Raw genomic sequence first — 27,463 nt, 5'->3', positions numbered from 1 at the left:
AGATTTTTTTGTTTGTTATTTCTAATAGTGCCCTGATGAAAATTGTTCATATTTAGCTGGGAATGGTGGCTCTCGCCTGTAATCTCAGCCCTTTGGGAGGCAGAGGCAAGAGGATTGCCTGAGCACACAGGTTCGAGACCAGCCTGGGCAACATGGTGAGACTTCATCTCTACAATAAAAAAAAAAAATAACTGGGCATGGTCATGCACACCTGTAGTTCCAGCTACTTGGAAGGCTGAGGTGAAAGGATCATCTGAACCCAGCAGGTTGAGGCTGTGGTACCCATGAGTGTGCCACTGCATTCCAGTTTGGGTAACAGAGTGAGACTCCAACTTGAAAAAAAAGAAAAAGTGTTCCTTTTTTTTTTTGAATCAGTCTCACTCTGATGCCCGGACTGAAGTGCAGTGGCATGCTCATGACCACCACAGCCTCAACCTTCTGGGCGCAGGTGATCCTTCTGCGTTAGCCTTACAAGTAGCTGGGACCATAGGCGCACACCACCATGCCTGGCTAGTTTTTTGATTTATTGTATAGACGAGGTCTCAACAAGTTGCCTAGGCTGGTCTCAAACCCCTGGGCTCAGGCACTCCTCTCACTTCTGCCCTCCAAAGTGCTGGGATTACAGGCATGTGCCACCGTGTCCAGCTGTTCATGTTTTATGGTGCCCATTTGTAATAGTTTCTTAAATATATGTCTAAGAGTACAATTGCTAGGTCACAAGACAAGTACCATATAAAACTTTACGGTAATGCTCTAAATTATTTTCCAAAATGCTTCTAATTTATGTACTCACCATAGGTGTTTAAATGTCCTAATTATTCTACATTTTCTTCCAAATTCGATATAGTTAGGCTGTTAAATTTTGCCCATATGTTTGATGTAAAAAGACGTATTGTGTGAGTATATACTTAATTTTTAAAAATGATGTTCTCTTTTCTAGTTTTATGAATAAGTAGTCCCTAATGTGTCCTTTAGAGTTATCTGGAAACTTGGATTGCAAATTGTGAATATTGTTACGTAAAACCCCATAGAATTTCAATTTTCCATTTGTTTAGTACTTTTGTAGGATATAAGCTCTTTTATGATTGTAAAAACATTCAACTTGGCTGGCTTTTAGTTAATTTCAAAACATATTTTATATATATGTATTGTAATTTTCCAGCAGCATTTTACTACTTAAAGATGGAAAAATTTTAAGCTTTCAATTGATTTTGCTGAAAATTTTAAATTTGAACATCGAAATCATAAGAATAAACTCATTGTACACTATTGCTCTTTATATTTCCTCTTTTCCCCCTTCTAATTGGTACAGATGTTTACTTTTACCAATTACCAACCATTTGTATTTTGTAAAATGTTCTAGGTTGATATTAAAACCCAAGAGGGATTGTAAATGAGCAGGATAGGGTTCAACATAATAAGGGAATAGTTGTACAGAAAGACAACCTTAAAAGTAAGATTGGCCTCTGATGAGAATTCTTTTGCCAATTTAAAAAACACCTTTTATGTTTTAGCACCAGTATGCATGAGCGAGTGAACCGAACAGAAAGACAATTTCGATCACTTCCAGCTAATCAGCAGAAACTACTTCCTCAGTTTCTTCTTCACTTGGACAAGATCCGGAAATGCATTGATCATAATCAAGAAATACTACTGACCATTGTGAATGATTGCATACATATGTTTGAAAATAAAGAATATGGAGAAGATGTATGTGAAAGTTTGTTCTATTCTTATTTTAGGGTTAACCTTCATATTTTGAGGTTTTTATCTTTCTTGATTTCATTTTTATAATCTGGAACAGGCCATTCAGACTGTTTCACTTGTATGTTCATTTGGTTAGGCATAGTAGAACAGTACGCCACAGACTGCATTTGTTCACTGATTTTTTTGTTGTTGCTATTACTAATATAATTGTTGACATTTTAATACACTTTAACATAATGTTTTAAATGTTTTAGCTTATATAAGGGTTGGTGACTTAAGTTTTTACAAACAACTTTACTAGCTATATATAATTAATTTCCCTTGCTTAACTCATATTTTTTCAGTATCTTGTGTCTGTTGATATTCATCTTTTTTTTTTTTGTAAGAAATTATTTTTACAAGGAACTGGCAGTAATAGAAACTGAAGTCCTCTCGTTGTACCCACAGGATGGAAACAGTTGGGCCAGTCCAGTGAGCCACTCCATGGTGCCTTATCAGTGACCTGGAGGGACTGTATTCTCTTTTAGAGAGAGGATGTTTGGTCTCCATAGCAGCTCAGTTCTGGTCCTCTCCTGAGTAAAGTCTGCTTAATTTTATGGTGGTTTTAGGATGAATGAACCTTAATCTTTGAAGGGTAGATGTGAGACCACCAAACTCTTTTCATTTAGGATCTCAAGCTTTACTTGAACCCCAGTTGAGATGAGAGGCTAGCAGTTTATCCACTAAACCACCTCTATAGTCCCTTAGCAGTATGTCTGTTTAACTATAATCAAAATTGAATGCTGGGCGCGGTGGCTCACGCCTATAATCCCAGCACTTTGAGAGGCTGAGGTGAGGGGATTGCCATGGATTCGAGACCAGCTGGGGCAACTTGGTGAGACCTCGTCTCTACAATAAATCAAAAAATTAGCTGGGTGGCACATGCCTGTAGTTCCAGCTACTTGGAAGGCTGAGGTGGAAGGATCACCTGAACCTAGCAGGTTGAGGCTGCGGTGGGTGTCAGCATGCCACTGCGCTCCAGCCTGGGCGACAGAGTGGGACTCCTACTCAAAAAACAAAAAAACTCTCTCAAAAGCTAAATGTTGTCTTTTTTTTTTTTTTTTTTTTTTTTAAAAAACAGGGGAATGGAAAGATTATGCCAGCATCTACATTTGACATGGATAAGTTAAAATCCACATTGAAACAGTTTGTGAGAGACTGGAGTGAAACTGGGAAAGCAGAAAGAGATGCCTGCTACCAGCCAATCATTAAAGAAATTTTAAAAAATTTTCCAAAAGAGAGATGGTAAATAGTACCTTGTTTTTAATCAATTTCTTGAAGAATGTGTAAGCACTGAGTTTCTTTATAAGACGTTTCAGTCTTGATTCATTTTTGTAGTTGCCTGTATGTTTTACATGTGAGTGTTATATTTCTTATGGGATGCTCTGTGTGTGGTTGTAGTTACTATTGAATAATTTTTTCTCTAGTTCTTAGAGGAAATTACTCTTTAGAAACTGAAAAATAAGAAGGGTGGGTTGAATATTCATTATGATGTATATCTTTTTATAATTTGCTTTATGACAAAGTAAACAACTGCAACTTTTAATTCTCATTGTGACATACTTGTAAACAAATGGGCCTTTGAGCAGAGGTTCTTAAATTTTTGTGCCTGGGAACCCTTAGGCAGTCTGAAGCCCACGATCCACTTTTCAGAATGATATTTTTAAGTGGATAAAATAAAATGCATAGGATTACAAAGAAGCCAGTTATTTTGAAATGTAGTTATCAAAATATTTAAAAAGCAAATTTATGATATGACACGTTTTTTATTATGTATCTCATTTACTACAGTCTAGTAGTCAGTGTAATTACTATATTATGGAAATGCTGGATGATATGTGTGTGTGTATATATATAAGCTATTTTGAGAATCTCAACAACTAACATGAAGTGAAAATATATGTGATTTATGTTAGTGATAAAGTCACAGGTATTGCTGAAGATTGTCAGTATTGCCCGCATTTATAATTGAAGAAAAAATCAGTTACTGAAATTAAAGTATAATTTTTTCCCCTATCCTCTTAATAGACTCAGTGAATTCTAATCACAGACTCCTTGGATCCTTTGATCCCAGGTTAGGGACCCCTGACTTAGAAGCTGTAAGAAAACCACTGGATGGAATGCAGTCTCTGTCATTTAAAGGATCTTTGCAGAGAGGCTCCTTTCCGCATCTACTTCCCTTCCTTATTAATTGAGAACTTGAAGTTTGGGGGTATCCTTCCAGAAAATTTAAGGGACATATGTGTGTGTCCCTTTTCTTTTCTTTTTTGAGTAGGAGTCTCACTCTCTCACCCAGGCTGGAGTGCAGTGGCACACTCACGGCCACCGCAGCCTCGACCTGCTCAGGTGATCCTTTTGCCTCAGCCCTCCAAGTAGCTGGCACACTACAGGCACACTCCACCACGCCCGGCTACTTTTTTGATTTATTGTAGAGATGAGGTCTCGCTGAGTTGCCCAGGCTGGTCTCAAACCCGTGGGTTCAGGCAGTCCTCTCACCTCAGCCTCCCAAAGTGCTGGGATTACAGGCATGAGCCACCGCATCCAGTTATGTCTCTTTTCTTTTTACTTTTTTTATTTAAGAAATTTTTTATTTTGTAGAGACAGATTCTTACAATATTGCCCAGGCTGATCTCCAACTCCTAGGCGCTCAAGTGATCCTGCCTCGGCCTCCCAAAGTACTTGGATTATAGGTGTGAGCCACTATGCCTGACTCTTTTCTCTCTTTTTTAAAAAAACTTTTTTTTAATTTTAAAATAACTTCAAAATTACAGATAAGTTCCATAAATTACACAGGGACCTCTCATATTCTCTTTACCAAAAATTACCAATTTTTTTTTTTTTTTTAGTTGGAGTCTCACTGTCACTCAGGCTGGAGTGCAGTGGCACATCACAACCACCGCAGCCTCAACCTGCTAGGCTCAGGCTATCCTTCCATCTCAGCCTTCCAAAGCTGGAACTACTGGTGTGCACCACTACACCTGGCTAATTTTTCGGTTTATTGTAGATACAGGGTCTTGCCAAGTTGCCCAGGCTGGTGTCGAATCCATGGTCTCAGGCAATCATCTCACCTCTGCCTCTCAAAGTGTTGGGATTAGAGACGTGAGCCACTGTGCCCGGCCTAAAATTACCAGTTTTTAATATTTTATTACTTTTGCTTTATCATTTCCTCTTCCTTTCTTCCCTTTCTCCTTCCCCTACTTTACGTGTGTACCTAAAACCACACATGCACAAGATTATTATTTAAATCAGTTGAGAGATTAGTTTGTATACACCTTGCATTTTTTTTTTTTTTTTTTGAGTTGGAGTCTCACTGTCGCCCAGACTGGAGTGCAGTGGCCGCTCCCGGCCACCACAGCCTCAACCTGCTGGGCTCCGGTGATCCTTCCACCTCGGCCTTCCGAGCAGCCGGAATTACAGGCATGCGCTACCATGCCCGGCTGATTTTTTGATTTATTGTAGAGATGAGGTCTCGCTGCTCAGGCGGGTCTCGAACCCACGGGCTCAGGCAATCCACTCACCTCAGCCTCCCAAAGGCGTGGGATTACAGGCTGAGCCACCTAGCCCGGCGCATTTTTTTCTTAAACCACATAATACTTCAGAGTTTATTCCTGAGAATAGGGATATTCTCTTACATAAACACAGTTACCAAATTGAGGAAATTCAACCCTGGGCACTGTTTTGCAGTCTATATTCAAGTTTCATAAGTTATCTTGGTAATGTCCTTTAAATGAATAATAGCATTTATTTTTCTGTCCAGTCTAGAATCCAGTCCAAGATATTGTATTGCATTTAATTGTCATTCTTAGTCTTTAATCTAGAACTGTTCCTTGGCCTTTCTTTGACTTTCATGACATTAACATTTTTGTAGAATACACAAACGTTATTTTACAGAATTTTGCCCAGTTTGAGACTGTCCAGTGTTTCTTCATGATTGGACCTAGGTTGTATATTCTCTGTGAAAATGGCACGTAACTGATGTATTTTGGGTTGGGGGGGGTGTTTGTTTTTTGAGTCAGAGTCTCACTCTGTCGCCCAGGTTCTAGTTCAGTGGCATACTCACAGCCACCGCAGCCTGCAGCCCCAACCTGCTGGATGCAGGTATCCTTCTGCCTCAGCCTTCTGAGTAGCTGTAACCACAGGCGCACGCCCACACACCCAGCTAATTTTTTGACTTATAGTAGAGACGAGGTCTTGCCAAGTTGCCCAGACTGGTCTCGAAACTGTGGGCTCGGCCAATTCTCTCACCTCTGCCTCTCAAAGTGCTGGGATTACAGGCATGAGCCACCAGACCCAGTTTGTTATGTCCTTTTTTTTTTTTTTTTTTTTTTTTTGAGTTGGAGTCTCACTCTGTCGCCCAGACTGGAGTGCAGTGGTCACTCCCGGCCACCGCAGCCTCGACCTGCTGGGCTCCGGCAATCCTTCCACCTCAGCCTTCCAAGTAGCCGGAATTACAGGCATGCGCTACCATGCCCGGCTGATTTTTTGATTTATTGTAAAGATGAGTTCTTGCTGCCCAGGCGGGTCTCGAACCCGCGGGCTCAGGCAATCCACTCACCTCAGCTTCCCAAAGTCGCGGAATTACAGGCTGAGCCACCGAGCCCGGCTGTGTTATGTCCTTTTTAAGATAATCACATCCAGAGGCATATGATATCTGTCAGTCCTTTGTTGTGGGTTTTTATTTTGATTATCTAATCAAGATGATATCTGGTTTCTCCTCTAGTAGTTGCTATTTTTCTTCTCAAAGCTAATAAGCAGTTTCTGGTAAGACACTTTTAGATCATGCAATTAATATCCTGCTCTTCCATTTTTTACCCCTAGAGGTATCACCCATTTATTATTCTTGTATGAACTGTGCTATGATGGTTGTGGGATGATTTTCTAACTATAATCGTCAGTTGGCATTCTACTGTAAGGAAGAACACTTCCTTCTTTCTTACTTATGCATCTAGCTATTTATCTCTTATCAGGAAGGACTCGTGGTTCCTATTATGGGTTATAATTCATTACTGTTCTTTAATTTTATTGTTCGTATTGCCTCAGATTTGGCTGTGAGGAGTTCCTTTAAGTTGCCTCCTGTGTCCTTTTTGCATATCCTATTTTTTTTCCCCTTGCTTTCTGGCACAGTAAGATATTTTTTGGTCCATCTTGTAGCTTCCTTACTTGGGTTCTAAAATTGACTATTTCTCCAAGGATCTGGCTTCTTTTATTGTGGAATGGTATGTATAAACCAAGATCTGGGCCTTTTAGTGGATAAGACTACACACACACACACACACACACACACAAGAAATCATGAGTTCAAAAAATTAGCTGGGCATGGTGGCATGTGCCTGTAGTTTTAGCTACTTGGCTTAGATGGGTGGATGCCTTGAGCCCAGGAGTTTGAGACTGCAGTGAGCTACGATCACACAGCTGCATTCCAACCTGAGTGACAGAGTAAGACTCTCTCTTAAAACAAAACAAAACGAAAAGAAAAGAAAAGAGGAGGAAGAAATCATAAGTTCTTGCTGATAACTCTAATTCCAGTCCCCATTCCATAGAATTCCTCTTTGGTTTAATCTCTTCTCTAGATGTTTACCTTTTTCCACATTGAGAAACTTGGTTTTCAACAACATTAATACATTTAATATTTGCCCAGTCATCTACCATACACACAAAATGGTTTCAGAATTGCTTCATTCATACCCTTGTGAAAAAGAAACCTAACAAAAGGAGTTCAGGATTTGCTAGCAATATTATCCCCCTAGACTAAGTATATATAGTGAAATATCCTTAGCAATTTACTCAAATTAGCCCTCCCTCCAACTCCTACCACCACAGTGTGGTTTTCATTTGAAATTCAGTACATTTTGGTTTATGTGTTTCTGTTTGCTTTCAATTTTAGAGTTGTGCACCCTACCCCCAATCCTTATTGGTTTATTGTCATTTTTTGATTCCTGAACTATCAGACAAAACTAGACAAAAAAGTGATCTTTACAAGTGTCATTCCCTTTCCTGTTCCTTCTGTACCTCATCTCGCCACTCCAGTTATTCCATACCCCATGTAAATCACTAATATCATTGGTTTCTTGTTTATTCTTCCTCTTTTTTTTTAGAAGGTAAGCGTGCTTTTTTTTCAATTGCATCCTTTTGTCATACGCACAAGATAATATACTATATACTTTATTTTGCATTCCTTACTTGGGTTTTTTCACTTAATGTATCCTAGAGATAGCTATCAGTTTGTGGAGGTTTTCCTCAGTTATTTTTTTACAGCTGCAGATTACTCTTATTTGGATGTACCATAGTTTATTCAACCAACCAAATATTTGGCTATTTAGGTAGTTGGCAATATCTAGTAAGAATATATAATGCTACAATTAGTAACCTTATGCACAGGTATTATTATATTGTTAGAGGTATATTTTTAGTTTATTTTTTATTTTGAAATAACTTTATCCCATAATCTTTAAAAAATAATCTATATTATAACCTCAGAACTAATTTCTCCTGAGTTCTCTTTACTAAGTATTAAAATGAAAAGAATGTGGAGGGATCTGCTATTTTTCTTTTACAGTAGTTTCTGGCTAGCCTCATAGTGAGAAATACTAGTTGGCACTTAATTGCATCATAATTAATCATACCCAATAAGTATACTTTTTCAGGTCTCAGTGCATTGGTTATGGAAATTTTCCATCATGCGTTTTCCTCCTGCAGTTGTAGAGCCTGTATGTGCTTTTGGGAATTGGAGCTAATATAAAAAACACAGGATTGTGGAGCTTTCTCCCCAATGTCCACCAGATTTTGAGGAAAAGAAATAATCAGTTGTAATAGCTCTGAAGTGTTTATCTTCTTTGTCCTGATAAGTAGATCTCATGATCTCTGAGTTAACAATACAAGCAGGTGAGAGTTTTTAAAAAGCGCAATGTAACAACATGGACTTTAACATACAAATTCTGAAACCCACTGTCAACATGCTTGTGGATTTGGGCATGGATCATCTTAAAGAAAAGAAGCCCAGCTGGGCTCGGTGGCTCAGCCTGTAATCCCACGCTTGGGGAGGCTGAGGTGAATGGATTGCCTGAGCCCGCGGGTTCGAGACCCACCTGGGCAACTTGGCGAGACCTCATCTCTACAATAAATCAAAAAATTAGCCGGGCATGGTAGCACGTGCCTGTAGTTCCAGCTACTTGGAAGGCTGAGGCGGAAGGATCGCCGGAGCCCAGCAGGTCGAGGCTGCAGTGGCTGGGAGTGGCCACTGCCCTCCAGTCTGGGCGACAGAGTGAGACTCCAATTCAAGAAGAAAAGAAAAGAAAAGAAGCCCTAATTCTTTAAAAAATTTTAAAACTTGAAGACTTCCAATGCCTGGGCTCTTAACTGACCCAGCATATTAATGTGCACACAGGACTCAGGTATAAGTGACAACAAGTCACAGCTCAACTGGTCAAGGATTTATAGTGTTTGGCATCAAGATCTTGAAGCTCCCATTTGCTAGTGGAAAACCCTCAAATGCTTCCTATTATCAGGTATGTGTACTAGAGGGTACATCTTTATTTTAAATTATTAAAAGTGTGATTGCTGCATCTGAGAGGTAAATGCATATGTAGCTTGGTTATCTATTGCTGTGCAACAAGTCACCACACACTTAACTACTTGAAATAACAGTTTATATGCGTCAGCACTCTGGGCATAGCTTAACTGGTTCCTCTGTGTAGGGTCTCACAAGACTGCAATCCACTTGTCTGCTGGGCTGTGTTCTCACCTGGATGCTTGCCTGAGGAAGACTGTGCTTCCAGGCACTCATGTTGTTTCACTGGGTGTGTAGGACTGAGGCTGAACTTGTTTCATTGTGGCTGTAGGACTAAGTTAGAGGGTCCTGGCTTCTTGCTGGCTATCAGCTGGAAGACAGCCTGCAGTTCCTTGTCTTTGGGCTTTCCCAGAATGGCCATGTAACTTCACTGAGCCAGCAAGGAGAGTGTCTAGATCAAGCAAGGTCTGAGCAGAGTCTTACATATTGTTGAAGTCATAGGAATGACAGCTCATCATCTTTGTCATATTCTGCTGTTAGAAGCAAGCCATGGATCCTGTGCGCACTCAAAGGGAAAAGGAATATAAAATGGCATGGAGCCCAGGGAGCATGGGAGGACCACCTTGGAGTCTGTCTGCCACGGTCATTGGTATATTTTCCTAAGGGTTGTACTGTTTTGTCTTCCCATCATCGGTGTATGAAAGATGCCTGTTAAGCTGGGCGTGGTGGCTCATGCTTTTAATCCCAGCACTTCGGGAGGTTGAGGCAAGAGGATTGCCTGAACCCACAGATTCGAGACCAGCCTGGGCAACATGGTGAGACCTCGTCTCTACATATATCAAAAAATTAGCTGGGCATGGTGGTGCACGCCTGTAGTTCCAGCTACTTGGAAGGCTAAAGTGGAAGGATCACCTGAACCCAGCAGGTCGAGGCTGTGGTGGCTGTGAGTGTACCACTGCACTCTCTCCTGGGTGACGGAGTGAGACTCTGACTCAAAAAAAAAAAAAAAAAAGAAAAGTGCCTGTTTTACTCATAGCCCTGACAGACATACTGTATTAAGTTTTTGACCTTGCTAATCTGATGGGTGGGAAATTGTATCTTGGCATAGTTTTAACTTGTGTTTCTCTTCTCTTGAGTAAAGTTGAGTATCTTCATATGTTAAAGGGCCATTTTATTTTATTTTTTAGAGACGAAGCCTCACTGTGTTACCCAGGCTGGTCTAGAACTCCTGACCTCAGGTGATCCTCCAGCCTCAACCTCAGAGGAGCTGGGATTACAGGCATGAGTCACTGCGCCCAGCTGAAGGGGCCTTTTTAAATTTTTTTTGAGTTGGAGTCTCACTCTTGTCGCCTAGGGTAGAGTGCAGTGGCACTCTCATGGCCACCGCAGCCTCAACCTGCTGGACTTAAGTGATCTTTCTGCCTTAGCCTTCCAAGTAGCTGGAACTACAGGTGCATGCCACCATACCTGGCTAATTTTTGTGATTTATTGTAAAGAGGAGGTCTCACCAAGTTGCCCAGGCTGGTCTCAAACCCCCAAGCTCCCGAAGTGCTGAGTTTACAGGCTGAGCCACCGTGCCCAGCCTAAAGGGTCATTTTATGTCTTTTATTTTGAGAATTACATGCTCATTTTTTTCTTCAGTTTTTTGAGGTTAAATGCATATGACAAAAGGTAGTCATTTTAACAACTTAATGGCATTCGGTACATTCACTGTATTATGTATCCACTGCCTCTACATAGATCCAAACCATCTTCATCATTCCAAGGTGAAACCTCATACCCATTATGTAGTTATTCCCCACCCCACCCCTCACCTTTGTTTTTTAGCAGTTTGACTGTGAAGTGTCTGAAATACGGTTTTCTTTGTATTTATCCTGCTTAGAGTTTGCTGAACTTCTTGGGGTTTGAGTAAATCTATATCATCACTCCAGGCTTCTTTGTTGTCAACCTCACATTATTTTGCTGTCCTGTTCTCTATTTCTTTCTCTTTTGATGCTCCAGTTACATATGTATTAAGCTGTTGGATATTGTCTCTTAGGTTTCAGATGGCTCTTTTCCCTTCTCCCAGCTTTTTATATTATAGTTTGGATAATTTCTATTGACCTGATTTCACCTTCACTGATTCTTTACTGTGCTGTTCTGCTGCTAATTCCTTCAAAAGAGTTCTTTATCTCTGATAGTGTATTTTAAAAACAGTTCTAGCATTTCTATATACACACACAGACACACTTGCACAGTGTGCTGAAACTCCCCCCTTTTTTGAGTTGGAGCCTCACTCTGTTGCCCAGGCTAGAGTGCAGTGTCACGCTCACGGCCAGCACAGCCATGACCTGCTGGGCTCAGGTGATCCTTCTGCCTCAGCCTTCCAAGTAACTGGGACCACAGGCATGTGCTACCACACCTGGCTAATTTTTTGATTTGTTGTAGAGATGAGGCCTCAACAAGTTGCTCAGGCTGATCTTGAACCCCTGAGCTCAGGCAGTCCTCTTGCCTCCACCTCCCAAAGTGCTGGGATTACAGGCTTCAACCACCATGCCCGGGTGAAATTCCTTCTTGTACACATGATCTACCTTTTCCACTAGATGTTTAACATATTTTTCATAGTTATTTTAAAATGCTGCCTGATTATTTCTAATATATTTGCTGTTTGTGGTACTGTTCTCTTTAAGGTTTTCTCTTGTAACAAAGGATTCTATCTTTTCTTGCTTCTTTGCATGTCTCATTTTTTGTTGAATGCCAGATGTTGTAAAAGAGCAGTAGAAACTAAGTAATATTAACAGCCAGGAAAAAAGGCATTCTCCTTAGTCTGTCAGGCAACTAGTGTGAGGGGCAGAATGAATCACTTAAGTGTTTTTAATTTTTAATATATTAGCATGTATTAGCTGTTTCAAATAGTTACTTATTTGTTTGCAAGCCTTGCATCTGGTAGTGTGACAATTGAGGAATATTGTTGCTTTCTAAAAAGTGAAATGACTTCCAAAGTTTAATCTGCATTTCACCTTTTACTTTATGCATGGTGATTTTAACATCTTTCTTGCAACAGAGTAATAGGAAAACCTTTGCAACATTAAGAAATACGTGGGCTGGACATGTGGTGTGCACCTGTTGTCCCAGCTACTCAGAAGTTTGAGGCAGGGGGATTGCTTAAGCACAGCACTTCAGGACTGTAGTGCACTATGATTGTGCCTCTTAATAGCCACTGCACTCTGGCCTGGGCAGCGTTGTGAGCTACACCTGGCTTTTTTTATTTTTGTAGATATGAGGTTTCACTATGTTGCCTGGGCTGGATTCCCAGCACATTTGTAAAAAGACTGTCCTTTTCCCTAGTAGTCTTGGTACCCTTGTTGAAAATTAGTTGACCCTGATAAATGCAATAGCATGAATGAATTCCTACTACATTATGCTGAGTAAAAGAAGCAAGGTAAAAAACACAATGTATTATGTGATTTCATTTATCTGAAATTCTAGGACAGCAAAAGTCATTTATAGTAAAATTAAAAATTAAAAATTAAAAAGGAAAAATCAGTTGACCACATAGATGAGGGTTTTTTCTGGACTCTATTCTCTATTTCATTAGTTTGTATGTTCGTCTTTTTACCAGTACCATACCATTTTAATTGCTGTAGTTTTGTAAATTTCAAAGTTGGGAGGTATGAATCCTGCAACCTTGTTCTTTTTCAACATTGTTCTGACTGTCTGGGGTCCCTTGCAATTTCATATGAATTTTAGCATATATTTTTTTATTTCTGTAGAAAAGGCTGACAGAATTTTGACGGGTTGTGTTGAATATGTACCGACATCTTAAGCAATGTTAAAGTCTTCTTAGCCATTAACACATGATGATTTTCCATTTATTTATGTATTTAGTTTCTTCTGCAGTGCTTTGTAGTTGTTAGTGTACAGGTCTTTCACCTGTGTTAGACTTATTTTAAGTATTTAATTTTTTTAGTTAGTATAAATGGAATTGCTGTCTTAATTTCATTTTCAGAATTTTCATTACTGATGTATTAGAAACAACTGACTTTTGAGTGTTGATCTTATATTCTGCAGTCTTGCGTAATTTATTAGCTCTAGTAGCTTTCTTGTGGATTCTTTGGGACGTTCTATATATAGGATCATGTCATGCAAAAAGAGATAGTTTTTGCCTTTTCCTTTCCAACGTGAATTACTTTTTATTGTCTTCTCTGTTCTTAAGGAGAAAGATTTCAGTCTTTCATCACTGAGTGTGATGTTAGCTGTGGGTTTTTCATAAATACCCTTTAACATGTTAAGGAATTTTCCTAATTTCCTAGGGGTTTTGCTCATGAAAGCATTTTTGGAGTTGTCAGATGTCTTTTTTTACATCAGTTGAGATGATCATACACACACACACACACACACACACACACACACACACACACACACATATGTATATGTGTATACACACACACACACACACACACATATGTATATGTGTATACACACACACACACACACACACACACACACATACACATATATATATATTTTTTTTTTTTTTTTTTTTTTTTTTTTTTTGGAGTAGGAGTCTCATTCTGTTGCCCAGGATGGAGTGCAGTGACACACTTACAGCCACCGCAGCCTTGACCTGCTGGGCTCGGGTGATCTTTCTGCCCCAGCCTTTCAAGTAGCTGGAACCACAATTATACAAGACCACGCCTGCTAATTTTTTGATTCACCCTCGACCTGCTGGACTCAGGCAATTCTTCTGCTTCAGCCTTCCAAGTATAGGCGTGTGCCACCATGCCTAGCTAATTTTTTGATTTATTGTAGACATGAAGCCAGACACGGCGGCTCACACCTGTAATCCCAGCACTTGGAGAGGAGTACCTGAGCTCAGGGGTTCAAGACCAGCCTAAGCAACATGGCGAGACTTCGTCTTTACAATACAACAAAAAATTAGCTAGGTGTGGTGGTGCATGCCTGTAGTTCCAGCTATTTAGAAGGCTTAGGCAGAAGGATCACCTGAGCCCAGCAGTTCAAGTCTGTGGTGGCTGTGAGCATGACACTGCACTCCAGTCTGGGCAACAAAGTAAGATTCCAACTGCAAAAAAAAAAAAAAGAGAGAGAGATGAAGTCTTGTCATGTTACCCAGGCTGGAGTCGAACCCATGGGCTCAGGCAGTCCTCTTGCCTCTGCCTCCAAAATGCTGGGATTACAGGCATGAGGCACAGCACACAGCTAATTTTTTATATATTGTAGAGATGAGGTCTCACCAAGTTGCCCAGGCTGGTCTCAAACCCCTTGACTCAGGCAGTCCTCTTGCCTCCACCTCCCAAAGTGCTGGGATTACAGACATGAGTCACTGCACCCAGACGAGCATATGATTTTTGAGTTGGAATCTCACTCTGTCACCTGGACTGGAGTGCAGTAGCATAATCAGGGCACACCACAGCCTCAATTTCCTGGGCTCAGGCAGTGCTCCTGCCTCAGCCTCCTGAGTAGCTGGAACTACAGGCAATGCACCACCACAACAGCTGATACTTTTGTAGAGATGAGGTCTCGCTATCTTGCCTAGACTGGGCTCGAACTCCTGGGCTCAAGCAGGCCTCCTGCCTCAGCCTCCCAAAATGCTGGGATTAAAAGCATGAGCCAATGTGCCCAGCTGGTTTTTGTAATAAAATAGGTTTTGAACTCTGTTCTACTGAGTACTTGTTTATTGAAATTAGCAATACTGTATTTTTTTTAAATTTAAAGTATGAGCTCAGGGTGTAATCCTTTCTCTCAGATATAAACATAAGTTAAATAAACAATATAACTCTTCTTAATTGTCAGAACAGTCTGATTGAGTTTTTTATTTTTGTGTATTTATTTTTTTGATTGGAGTCTCACTGTCACTCAGGCTGGAGTGCAGTGGCATGCTCATGGCCACCGCAGCCTTGACCTGCTGGGCTCAGGCAGTTCTTCTGCCTCAGCCTTCCAAGTAATTGGAACCACAGGTACGCACTACCACACCTGGCTAATTTTTTTTTGAGTTTATTGTAGAGACGAGGTCTTGCCAAGTTCCCTAGCTGATCTCAAACCCCTGGGCTCAGGTAATCCTCTCACCTCGCCTCCAAAATGTTGGGATTACAGGCGTGAGCCACCATGCCTGGCAGAGATTTTTTATTTTTCCAAGTGAATGTCTAATCATTTAATTTTATTTTATTGAGTCAAGGATCTCACTCTGTTGCTCAGGGTGGAGTGCAGTGGCATGGTAATAGCTCACTGTAGCCTCCAACTTCTGGACTCAAGTGATCCTCCTGCATCAGCCTGCTGAATAGTTGAGACTTCAGGCTGTGTTACGACACCTGGCTAACTTTTTTTATTTTAGTTTTTTGTAGAGACAGGGTTTTACAATGTTGCCCAGGCTGGTCTTGAACTCCTAGGCTGAAACGATCATTCTGTCTTCACCTCCCAAAGTGCTGGGATTATAGATGTGAACCACCACACCCAGCCTAATTATTTAAATTTAAGAATCAGTGCTGTAAAGCTTATAGTTGTTTTATAGGAAATAGAGGAAATGAAGTTTTTTTTTTTTTTATTGAGTTGGAGTCTCACTGTGTCATCCAGGCTAAAGGGCAGTGGCACACTCCCAGCCACCGCAGCCTCAACCTGCTGGGCTCAGGTGATCCTTCTGCCTCAGCCTTCTAGGTAGCCGGAACTACAGGCATGTGCCACCATGCCTAGCTAATTAAAAAAAAATTTTTTTTTTTTTATCGTAGAGATGAGGTCTCATCAAGTTGCCCAGACTGGTCTCAAACCCGTGGATTCAGGCAATCCACTCACCTCAGCCTCCCAAAGGCGCGGGATTACAGGCTGAGCCACTGAGCCCAGCTAGAATCATTCTTTATTAGTCCTAAATGTTGCTGAACATTTTTTAGTTGTTAGTTTCATTAGGCCATTCAATTTTGTTTTCTTTTTTCTTTTTGAGTTGGAGTCTCACTCTGTTGCCCATGCTGGAGTGTAGTGACATGCTTACAGCTACTGCAGCCTCGATCTGCTGGGTTCAGGCAATCCTTCTGCCTCATCCTTCCAAGTAGCTGGAACTACAGGCACGTGCCACCACGCCCAGCTGATTTTTTGATTTTTTGTAGAGACAAGGTCTTGCCAAGTTGCCCAGGCTGGTCTTGAACCCCTGGGGTTCAGGCAGTCCCCTCACCTCTGCCTCCCAAAGTGCTGGGATTACAGGTGTGAGCCACCATGCCCGGCTAGCCCATTCAATTTTAGAAGTGATATTGACATGATATTTTGTTTGTGGTAGAAAATCTATTATGTCAGCATTTCAATATATGTACTCTTAAACTTTTAGAAGATATTGATGTACTATTGACTGGTTGAATTTTTTCTTCTTTTATATAATTTGGCATTGGGAAAAAATACTCCGAGCTTTTTTTTTTTTTTTGAGTCAGAGTCTCACTCTTGTTGCCCAGACTGTAATGCAGTGGCACGCTCACAGCCACCACAGCCTCGACCTACTGGACTCAGGTGATCCTTCCACCTCAGTCTTCCAAGTAGCTGGAACTACAGGTATGCACCACCACACCTGGCTAATTTCTTTTTGATTTATTGTAGAGATGAGGTCTTGCCAAGTTCCCCAGACTGGTCTCAAACCCTGGGCTCATGCAATCCTCTTGCCTCAGCCTCCCAAAGTGTTGGGATTACAGGCGTGAGCCACCACGCTCTGCTTACTCTGAGCTTTAAAGAAACATTTTTTCCACTTATGTTAAAATAAAGGATATAAATTATAGCTTATAAAAGGCTTTTTAGTTAGGAGAGCTCATTTTAAAAGAAAAAATGAATGAGATATTGACTGCCAAATAATGCAGGTAGTAATTTAGAGGCTGAAAACAGATTTCTCCCTCATCCTGAAGGCCTTCCTAAACCAAACACAGGTGTGTGTTTCGGTTCAAATCAAGATTTCAAATGCTTGCAAATCTAGAGGAATAAACTAGTATATAACCCATTCAACCCAGTAGAAAAATGGTTTATAGAAAAAGAAATACAAGACATTCAATCTCATAAGAAAATACAAAAGTAAAAACCACATTAGATGCCATTTTTTCAGTCATGACATTGCAGATTTAAAAGTTGCCTAACTTAAAGTGTGTGCTGGGCACGGTGGCTCATGCCTATAATTCCAGCACTTTGGGAGGTTGAGGTGAGAGGATTGCCTGGGACCTTGGGTTTGAGACCAGCTTGGGCAGCTTGGCAAGACCTCATCTCTACAGTAAATCAAAAAATTAGCCGGGCATGGTGGTGCATGCCTGTATTGCCAGCTACTTCGAAGGCTGAAGCAGAAGGATTGCCTGAGCCCAGCAGGTCAAGGCTGAGGTGGCTGTGAGTGTGCCACTGCACTCAAGCTTGGGCAACAGAGTGAGACTCTAACTAAAAAAAAGAAAGTGTGAGGAACCTAAATATGTTGCTGATGGAAGGATAAATAGGTAAAAATCTTATATAGAGCCATTTGGCATATTTGTAAAAACTCAGATGCATATATTTTAGTTCTTGCAGTTTAATTTTGAGGAAGCAGTTCTATAGATGTATGTCTGCATTTGGAAATTATTCATGCCAAAGATATTAGTTTTAAAAATATAACAGCAAAGATTGGAAACAATATAAATATTCTTAATTAGAGGATTTTGATAAGTTATGGTATAATCATGTGGTTGAATTAAGGAAGATCTGTGTACTGCTAGGGAAAGAGGTTCAAGATGTATTAGATCGGGGATTGGCAAAGGTTTTCTTAAAGTGCCAGGCAGTATATATTTTAGGCTTTGCCGACTTGTTTTTCCTTTTTTTTTGAGTCAGAGTCTTACTCTGTCACCCAGGCTGGAGTGCAGTGGAACACTCACTACCACTGCAGCCTCGATGGACTTGGGCTCAGGTGATTCTTGTGCCTCACCCTCCCAAGTAGCTGGGACAACAGGCACGTGCCACCAAGACTGGCTACTTTTTTGATTTATTGTACAGACGAAGTCTTGCCAAGTTGCCCAGGCTAGTCTAGAACCCCTGGTCTCAGGCAGTTCTCTCACCTCGGCCTCCCAAAGTGCTGGATAGGCTTGAGCCATGCACTCGGCCATAGGCTTTGCCGACTTTATCTGGACTGCTCAGTTCTGTTGTTGTTGGAATGTAGCCATAAGCAGTTCTTTTTTTTTTTTCTTCATTGTCAGATGGGTAATGTGCCCACATCATAACAAGGTTTAAAGGTGGCACATCTCACACATGTGCATTTGAACCCCCAATCATCATGTCAAATGAACTGCAAAAGGATCTATAAGCAATTCTTAAATGAATGGGCATGGCTGTGTTTCCGTAAAATTTTATTTACAAAAACAGGTGACTGGCCTGAGGGCCATAGTTGCTGACCTCTGTATTAAGTGAGTGAAGCAAAGTGAAGAACTCTACTTGTAAACTATAATAGAAGTATGAATGAAGCACTGAAAGCATAGAGAAGTGATTTCAAGATTTGCCTGGAATATTTGGAAACGAAAGAGGAGGTGATAATTTATAATGATAAGGTAGTAATTTAAACTGACTTTCTATGAGAGTGCAGGAGCTCTAAATATTAAGATGAGAGGCTAGGCACAGTGGCTCACACCTATCATCCCAGCACTTTCGGAGGCTAAGGTGAGAGGATTTCCTGAGCCCACAGGTCGAGACCAGCCTGAGCAAATGGCAAGACCTCACCTCTATAATAAATCCGAAAATTAGCTGGGCAAGGCGATGTGTGCCTGTAATTCCAGCTACTTAGAAGGCTGAGGTGGAAGGATCACCAGCAAGTTGAGGCTGCGGTGGCCTTGAACATGCCACTGCACTCCAGCCTGGGCAACAGAGTGAGACTCCAACTCAGTAAATAAAATAAATTTAAAAATCGGCCAGGCGCAGTGGCTCAAGCCTGTAATCCCAGCACTTTAGGAGGCTGAGGCGAGAGGATTGTGTGAGCCCTCAGGTTCGAGACCAGCCTGGGCAACATTGTGAGACCTGGTCTCTACAGTAAATCAAAAAATTAGCCGGGCTCAGTGGCTCAGCCTGTAATCCCGCGCCTTTGGGAGGCTGAGGTGAGTGGATTGCCTGAGTCCGCGGGTTCGAGACCCGCCTGGGCAGCGAGACCTCATCTCTACAAAAAATCAAAAAGTTAGCGGGGTGTGGTAGTGCGCACCTGTAATTCCAGCTACTCGGAAGGCTAAGGCGGAAGGATCGCCGGAGCCCAGCAGGTCGAGGCTGCGGTGGCCGGGAGCGGCCACAGCACTCCGGTCTGGGCGACAGAGTGAGACTCCAACTCAAAAAAAAAAAAAAAAAAATTAGCCGAGCATGGTAGCACAGGCCTGTAGTTCCAGCTACTTGGAAAGCCGAGGCAGAAGGATTGCCGGAGCTCAGCAGGTCGACACCGGGGTGGCTGTGAGCGTGCCACTGCACTCCAACCTGGGTGCCAAGGGTGAGACTCTAACTCAACAATAAATAAATAAATAAATAACAAAAAAATTAAATTAAAAAAAGATTAAGACAAGAAAGTCTTTTCTGAGATCTGTGAGAAGTCTGGCTGAAATAGGAAATTTTTTGTTGGGAGTAGATGGAGAGGTCAACTGGGATCATATTTTTGAGGTTGCTAGACACTTCTGATTTATAACCCTTTTTTTTTTTTTTGAGTTACAGTCACTCTGTTGCCCAGGCTGGAATGCAATGGTACGCTCAAGGCCACCAGAGCCTCGACCTGCTGGGCTCAGGAGATCCTTCCTCCTCAGCCTTCCAAGAAGTTGGAACTACAGGCATGCGCCACCACATCCAGCTAATTATTTGATTTATTGTGGAGATGAGGTCTTGCCATGTTGCTCAGGCTGGTTCTTCTTGCTTCCGCCTCCCTAAGTACTAGGATTACAGGCATGAGTCACTGTGTCCGGCCTTATAACCCATTTTTTTTTTGAGTTGGAGTCTCATTCCATCACCCAGGCTGGAGCGCAGTGGCATGCTCACGGCCACCCCAGCGTCGACCTGGGCTCTGGCGATCCTTCTGCCTCAGCCTTCCCAGTGGCTGGAACTATAGGCATGCACCACCATGCCCCCCCCCTAAATTTTTGATTTATTGTAGAGATGAGGTCTTATAAGTTGCCCAGGCTGGTCTCAAACCAGCGGGCTCAGGCAGTCCTCTCACCTTGGCCTCCCAAAGTGCTGGGACTATAGGCATGAGCCACCGCACCCGGCCTTAATTTTTTTGTTTGTAGAGACGAGGTTTTGCTATGTTGCCTAGGCTAGTCTCAGACTCCTGTTCTCAAGTAATCTTTTCACCTTTGCCTCTCCAAGTGTTGGGATCACAGGTATGAATGAACCACTGTGCCTGGCCTGTGTTCCTTTTTATAATAAGTCTTGGAATTCCGGTGTTTATTTTGCACTTAAGTGGTATCTCATTGTGGACGAGCCACATTTTTAGGTATTCAGTAGCCACACGTGTCTCATGGCTTTTACTGTATTGGACAACTAATAGCTATTATTTAAAGAACCACTTTTGGTGTTCAAAGTTTGCTGTATACCTACCACCAGGGGTCAGCCAAGTTTCACAATGTTGATACCACAAGAGAAAGTATTTTATGGAGTTTTAAAATCTACAGCTGCAGCCTGGCTCGGTGGCTCAGCCTGTAATCCGCCTGGGCAACTTGGCGAGACCTCATCTCTACAATAAATCAAAAAATTAGCCGGGCGTGGTAGCGTGCGCCTGTAGTTCCAGCTACTTGGAAGGCTGAGGCGGAAGGATCGTCGGAGCCCAGCAGGTCGAGGCTGCAGTGGTCATGAGCATGCCACTGCATTCCAGCTTGGGTGACAAAGTGAGACTCCAACTTAAAAAATAAGTTTTATTCAAGGCACTGTCACTATATTTTCTGCCATTAGGTGGGGGTAGAGAGTCTTACGGCTCAGACTGGATAGGGAGATATCAGTCATAAAGTTAACTTTCCATAAGTTACCAAAATAATTGTTGGTACCACCATTATTAGGATTTCTGACTTCTGCATGGTAATATTTTACTTGGGTCATCAGCCATTCTGAAATTGATAACTAGTGATTTTTTTATAAGGATATAAATGCGTGCTCTATGAATTTACTTCTAATTCCTTTTACTTTATGTCGCATGACTTTGATAAAATAATTTTTTTTTTTAACTTTAATTTATTTTTTAACTCGGAAAGATAGATTTATTTAAAGGAAAGATACATTGTGAAGGGCATAATGGGCAGGACAACAGCAAGAGCGTCTGCTGTCTGCTGCCATTTAGATAAGTTTTTTAAAAATTCTACAGCCAAGTATGGTGGCTCATGCCAGTAACCCTAGCACTCTCAGAGGCTGAAGTGGGAGGATTGCTTGAGCCCAGAAGTTTGAGACTAGCCTGAGCAACATAGTGAGAACTCGTCTCTACAAAATATAAAAAAGTTAACTGGGCATGGTTGGACACACCTGTAGTCCCAACTACTCGGTAGGCTAATGTGGGAGTATTGCCTAAGTTCAGGAGGTTGAGGCTGCGGTGTGTGATTGTCCATCACATTCCAGTCGGGTGACAGAGTAAGACCCTGACTGGAAAAAAAAAACAAACAAACCAAAAAACCAAATTCTAGGCTTATGGGCCAACAAAGTAAGACATTGTCTCTACAAAAAATAAAAAGAGCCAGGTGTAGTAGTTCATTCCTGTAGTCCCAACTACTCAGGAGACTAAGGCATGAAGATTGCTTGAGCCCAGGAGTTTGAGGTTGTGATGATCCTTGACTGTGCTACTGCACTCCAGCCTAGGTTACATTGAAACCATGTCTCAAAAATAAAAATTTTAGGCTGAGAACAGCCACTTGGTGGGGATGGAAATACATGTTTTGATTGGGCAAATGGGACCTGGGAAAAGAAAGGTAATTTTGGAGAGTAGGGCTTTTGGAGAATCTGGTAGGGAATGAGTTTGTCCTGGGTAGGATGTCATCATGGCCAGTCCTTTATACAAAGAGTAGTACAGAATCTTAGAGCTTAGATTTTTTTCTTTTTTCTTTTACTTTTTTTTTTTTTTTTTTTTTGAGTCAGAGTCTCACTCTGTCGCCCAGGCTGGAGTGCAGTGAGTGACACACTGCTTATAGCCACCGCAGCCTCGACCTTCTCAGCTCAGGTGATCCTTCTGCCTCAGCCTTTTAAATAGCTAGAACTAGAGGCGTGCACCACCACGCCCAGCTAATGTTTTGATTTATTGTAGAGACGAGGTCTCCCCATGTTGCTCAGGCTGGTTTTGAACCCCTGAGCTCAGGCAGTCCTCCCATCTCCGCCTCCCAAAGTACTGGAATTATAGGCATGAGCCACCACGCCTGGCAGAACTTGGAGTTTTTCAAATTCTAATTCTAAAAATAATATGCTCCTGTTTGGTGACCAATTATAGGTAGGCTTGAATATAGTGAGGATGTATCCATCCTCTTTTTATTAAAATTAAAGTGAGCACGCACACTTGTATATAATCTGGAATGAGAGGAAAGCATTCTATTTTATTTTAGTGAACACTCTTACATGGCTCCTTGGCATCAGTTTGCCTATATCAAGTATTAAAGGTTATCTTACTAATCATCATAGGTCTGTTTATCTGAAATCATTTTAGGTTGGGTCCAGTGGCTCATGCCTGTAATTCCAGCACTTTAGGAGGTAGAGATGAGATGATTGCCTGAGCTCAGAGGTTCAAGACCAGCCTGAGCAACATGGCAAGAACCCGTCTCTACAATAAATCAAAACATTAGCTGGACATGGTGTCACATGCTATAGTTCCAGCTACTTGGAAGGCTGAGATGGAAGGATCACTTGATCCCAGCAGGTAGAAACTGCAGTAGCCATGAGCATGCCACTGCACTACTGCTTGTGTGACAGAGTGAGACTCTGACTCAAAAAAAAAAAAAAGCATTTTAAACACATTTCCTTTTATGCTTATGTATAAAAATCCAACAGTGAAACAAGTAGACTTTGTTAAAATTTCAGCACATATTTTGAATATATAAGACTGAATGACCCTGAGCAAATTCCCATATTGCCATACTTGTAGACTGATTTTCCAGAAGCCCCATAGTGCTCTCTATTTCTCTTTCATTTGGAAGTGGGATGTGCAAAGGGATACCAGTAGACCACCCTACTGCTGTTTGGAACATGCCAAACTTAAAAATTATGTAGTCTAAAAATAAAAAATTTTAAGTGAAAGTAGATTTGGAAATTGTACTTGATTTGTGAACCAAATTTAGACAATATGAAATAATGAAATGATAAATAATGAGATCCCTACTTAATTGACATGCCAGCTGATGTACATTTTCTTTTGGTGTTCTATAAGAATACCATTTAAGTTTCTTCAAGATTATATTGACTTCCCAGAATTTCTGAGAAAAGGCCTTCCTTTGCTAAAGTTCTTAGCAGTTTGAAAGTGGAATAATGGATCTCATGGTGAAGAAAATATATGATGGCAATATGATGCTCATAAGTGGAGAAGATCAGTTTGGTTGTGAACCTCTGGTTTGGTGTAATATTTGCCATTACATATGCTCAACTAGAAAGCAGTTCCCCGTTTTCCCCATGAAAATATTCATTCTCCCCAAATTCTTTTCTCAACTGAAATGTGTAAGTTTTTAAAGCTGTACCTGACATATTACACTTTACATATATTTAATCTATTTAGTTACATAAAACATTATATTACATATAGAATTTAGAAATAAAGCTATGTTTTATTTTACTGTCTCATCATGAGATAATTTTGTTCAAACTCTTCATATTTAATAGGGATCCCTTTGGAATAATTTGTCTTTCTAGGACAGTTTTTCAGATGATCGCTATTAGGAATATGAGTGACTTCAAAAGTCTTTTTTATTTTTTAATTTTTTTAATTTTAAAGATGTGGGGTACCATTCAGGGTTAGGTATACAAATGTTCATTATGCAGGTACCCTGGTTGATGAGGTGTGCCCCCCTCGCCCCCACCCCCGGTCATAAGTCTTCAAATGTAAGAGGACTTTTTTTTCCAGAAAAAATTTTAGGGGATTAAACCTCACCTGATTTCTGAGTATGATAATTTCTTCTACCTCTTATTTTTGGTATTTAGAAGTATTTCTTACTTTTAAGAAGTCAGAGTGTTAGTGAGCTTATACTTATTGAATAATTGAGTACATTTTCAGTTGCTAATGTGGATTTTGTCTTTTTTATTTTCTTTGAGGGGTTGGACATAATTGCCTTATTTCATTTCAGGGATCCTTCTAAAGTAAATATTCTGGTACCTGGTGCTGGACTAGGAAGACTGGCCTGGGAAATAGCTATGCTAGGTTATGCTTGTCAAGGAAATGAATGGAGTTTTTTTATGCTCTTTTCTTCCAACTTTGTACTTAACAGGTATTTCCCTTTTTTTTTTTTTTTTTTTTTGCTGGAAATAGTAATTTATCAGAATCAGATCTGACTATTTTCTAGAACAATTGTGAATTTCAAGATAAGTACATAATGTTTTATATCTATCATACATGTTTCTTATGTTAAAATTAAAGTACTTATGCAAATTACCACTTGAATCAATTGTCTAGTTAACTGTTGAAACAAGCTGGAAAGTGTTTCTAAAAAGTGGGCATTACATGAAACAAATGACTTATGTATAAAATCTTCAGTACAATTATGCTCCAGAAAGGAGTATTTTTTTCATTGTTTCTGAAACTTCTTCACCTCCGTGTTTCTTTAGTGGAATAAGAGTTTAGTGAAGCAATTATAACTTTTTTTTCTTTAATCAAGTTCTTATAAAATGGCCAAGTATGTTCTCATTGCTGAATTGGAAAGATTCTTAGAACTTCTGTGGCCTCTTTGGAAGGTAATAGAAGAGTTGTTATTTTTAAAGCCAGAAGATGTGTGTTAGAGAGAAATAAGTAGCTGCCCTTTTAAAAAATTTTATTTATTGTAGAGACGAAGTCTTGCCAAGTTACCTAGGCTGGTTTTGAACCCCTGGGCTCAGGCAGTCCTCTAGCCTCCACCTCCCATAATGCTGGGATTACAGGCATGAGCCACCATGCCCGGCTTAGCAGCCTTGTTTAAATAATAGATTGTCCTGATGGCAGTATGAGTTTTAGGAGGTTGGTGAGAAGGGAAAAATAACAAGATTGCACAAAATAATTAAAATTGATAGCAAACTGTTTTAGTTGAAACCAATACCATAGTTTAAAAACTAGTTGGACTGTTTTACTTGATTTTGAAGTTTGAAAACTCACTTTACAAATTTGAATGAACAGCACATTTATATCTGAGTTTACTTTTTTCCCCATCTTTAATTCATGATTGGTTGCTCATCTATATGTATATGTACATTTTCAGATAATTGAATAGGGTGTATAGTGACACTTTAAGTATTACTGAATTATATATATGCAAAGCTTCAAACATTTTATTTTAGTGTTTAAAATAGATTTTTTTGGTAAAATATTTAGTCAGCACTGAATTTTATATTCATATTTTGCAGATGTTCTGAAATTAATAAATATAAACTTTATCCCTGGATCCATCAGTTTAGCAATAACCGGAGATCAGCTGATCAGATTCGACCCATCTTTTTCCCTGATGTTGACCCCCACAGTCTTCCTCCTGGTTCTAACTTTTCTATGACGGCAGGAGATTTTCAAGAGATTTATTCAGAATGCAGTAAGTCCAAAGCAGACATTTTAAAGGTGCTGTTCTTTGTTCTGAATTTAATGAGCTAGTTTTATCCTAGCAAAAGTTTTGGTCATTCATTTTGATGGTAGAATATAAGGTATACTTCAGGGTTTGGTGAGGCAAACTTATGGGTCTTAGCAAGGACTCTGGATTGTCCTCTGAGAGACAGGAAGCCATTGAGAGCTTGAAGCAGGGGAGCAACAACATAGGATGTTTTATTTATTTATTTTACAACATTGTTCTTATTTATTTATTTCTGAACTCTGACATTGGGACTGTACTCTGAAGGAAGCAAGGGAAAGATGGAAAATGCTAGGTGTTGGAGATGAGGAGTGAAATAATGCAAAACATTACTTAGGCAAGGAAAAGGCTGTTCCATCTGGAAAAAGGCTTGAGAGAGCAGATGGTGAAGGTGGCCCTCTGTGGGAGCAAGTGCCTCAATGTTGCCAGCTTTTGTACAGGCACTACCCCACACCTCAATTTGGTCTCCATCTCTGGGCTAGGCCCCAGCGTCCAAGAGGCGAACAGCATTCTCTACCGAGTTCCACTGCTTCTGCCTGCCCCCAGCTCCCCTTTCTCCCTGGTGATTATCCAAAGTTGTGGTGGAAGTTTAGGTATTTTGATGTCATTCATTTCTTTTTTTCTTTTTGAGTTGGAGTCTCACTCTGCCACCCAGGCTGGAGTGCAGTAGCATGCTGACGGCCACCGTAGCCTCCACCTACTGGGCTCAGGCAATCCTTCCGTGTCAGCCTTCCAAGTAGCTGGAACTACAGGCACACACCACCATGCCCAGCTAATTTTTTTGATTTTTATTGTAGAAATGAGGTCTCACCAAGTTGCCCAGGCTGGTCTCGAACCCGGGGGCTCAGGCAATCCTCTCACCTCAGCCTCCCAAAGTGCTAGGATTATAGGCATGAGCCACGATGCCTGGCTCATTCATTTCTTGATTGGCAACTAGAGCCTGCAGTCTTTCTGAAACCTGCCAGAATTGGTGGTTAACATTAGTTTAGATTCAAATGACTATTATTTTGTCTTAACTGATTTTAAAAGAAGGCTAGAAGTTGAATGGAATAAACAAAACCTTACAAATATCATTAGGTAACAATATTTAGTGATATATGTTATCAAAAATGACTTCCAAATTGTTTACTATATCAGATTATTGATAACACCCTTATTAATTACAAAGTAATTCCCAAAAGTGATTATTTGATTATAGTGTTGATCAGAAGAGTTTACCTTCTGATCCCTGCAGTCAAATGAAATATTCATACTCTATAAGAGGTAACTGGCAGGCAGCGTGGTGGCTCAAGCCTAAGCCTGTAATCCCAGCACTTTGGGAGGCCAAGGTGAGAGGATTGCATGAGCCTAGGGGGTGGAGACCAGCCTGGGCAACTTGGTGAGACCTCCTCTCTATAATTAATAAAAAAAAATTAGCTCAGCCTGTAATCCCGCACCTTTGGGAGGCTGAGGTGAGTGGATTGCCTGAGCCTGTGGGTTTGAGACCCGCCTGGGCAACTTAGCGAGACCTCATCTCTACAAT

The 27,463-nt window shown here is 40.8% G+C and overlaps 1 protein-coding gene across 1 annotated transcript in view; it reads left to right on the top strand.

Annotated features, from left to right (window-relative positions):
- CARNMT1 (carnosine N-methyltransferase 1) overlaps positions 1–27,463 on the top strand; it is a 72,286-nt gene that overhangs the window by 8,770 nt on the left and 36,053 nt on the right. The window contains exons 2-5 of the mRNA XM_021707174.1: positions 1,515–1,710; positions 2,828–2,991; positions 24,484–24,624; positions 25,730–25,908. Coding sequence (XP_021562849.1) covers positions 1,522–1,710; positions 2,828–2,991; positions 24,484–24,624; positions 25,730–25,908 — 673 coding nt within the window. The 5' untranslated portion in view covers positions 1,515–1,521. The remainder of the gene's footprint in view (positions 1–1,514; positions 1,711–2,827; positions 2,992–24,483; positions 24,625–25,729; positions 25,909–27,463) is intronic.

The sequence above is a fragment of the Carlito syrichta genome, unplaced genomic scaffold, assembly GCF_000164805.1.
Source record: "Carlito syrichta isolate Samal-C Ts95f unplaced genomic scaffold, Tarsius_syrichta-2.0.1 Scaffold316420, whole genome shotgun sequence".
Classification (NCBI taxonomy): Eukaryota; Metazoa; Chordata; class Mammalia; order Primates; family Tarsiidae; genus Carlito; species Carlito syrichta.
Note: the sequence above shows the minus strand (reverse complement) of the source record. Positions and strands in the feature narration are given on the sequence as shown.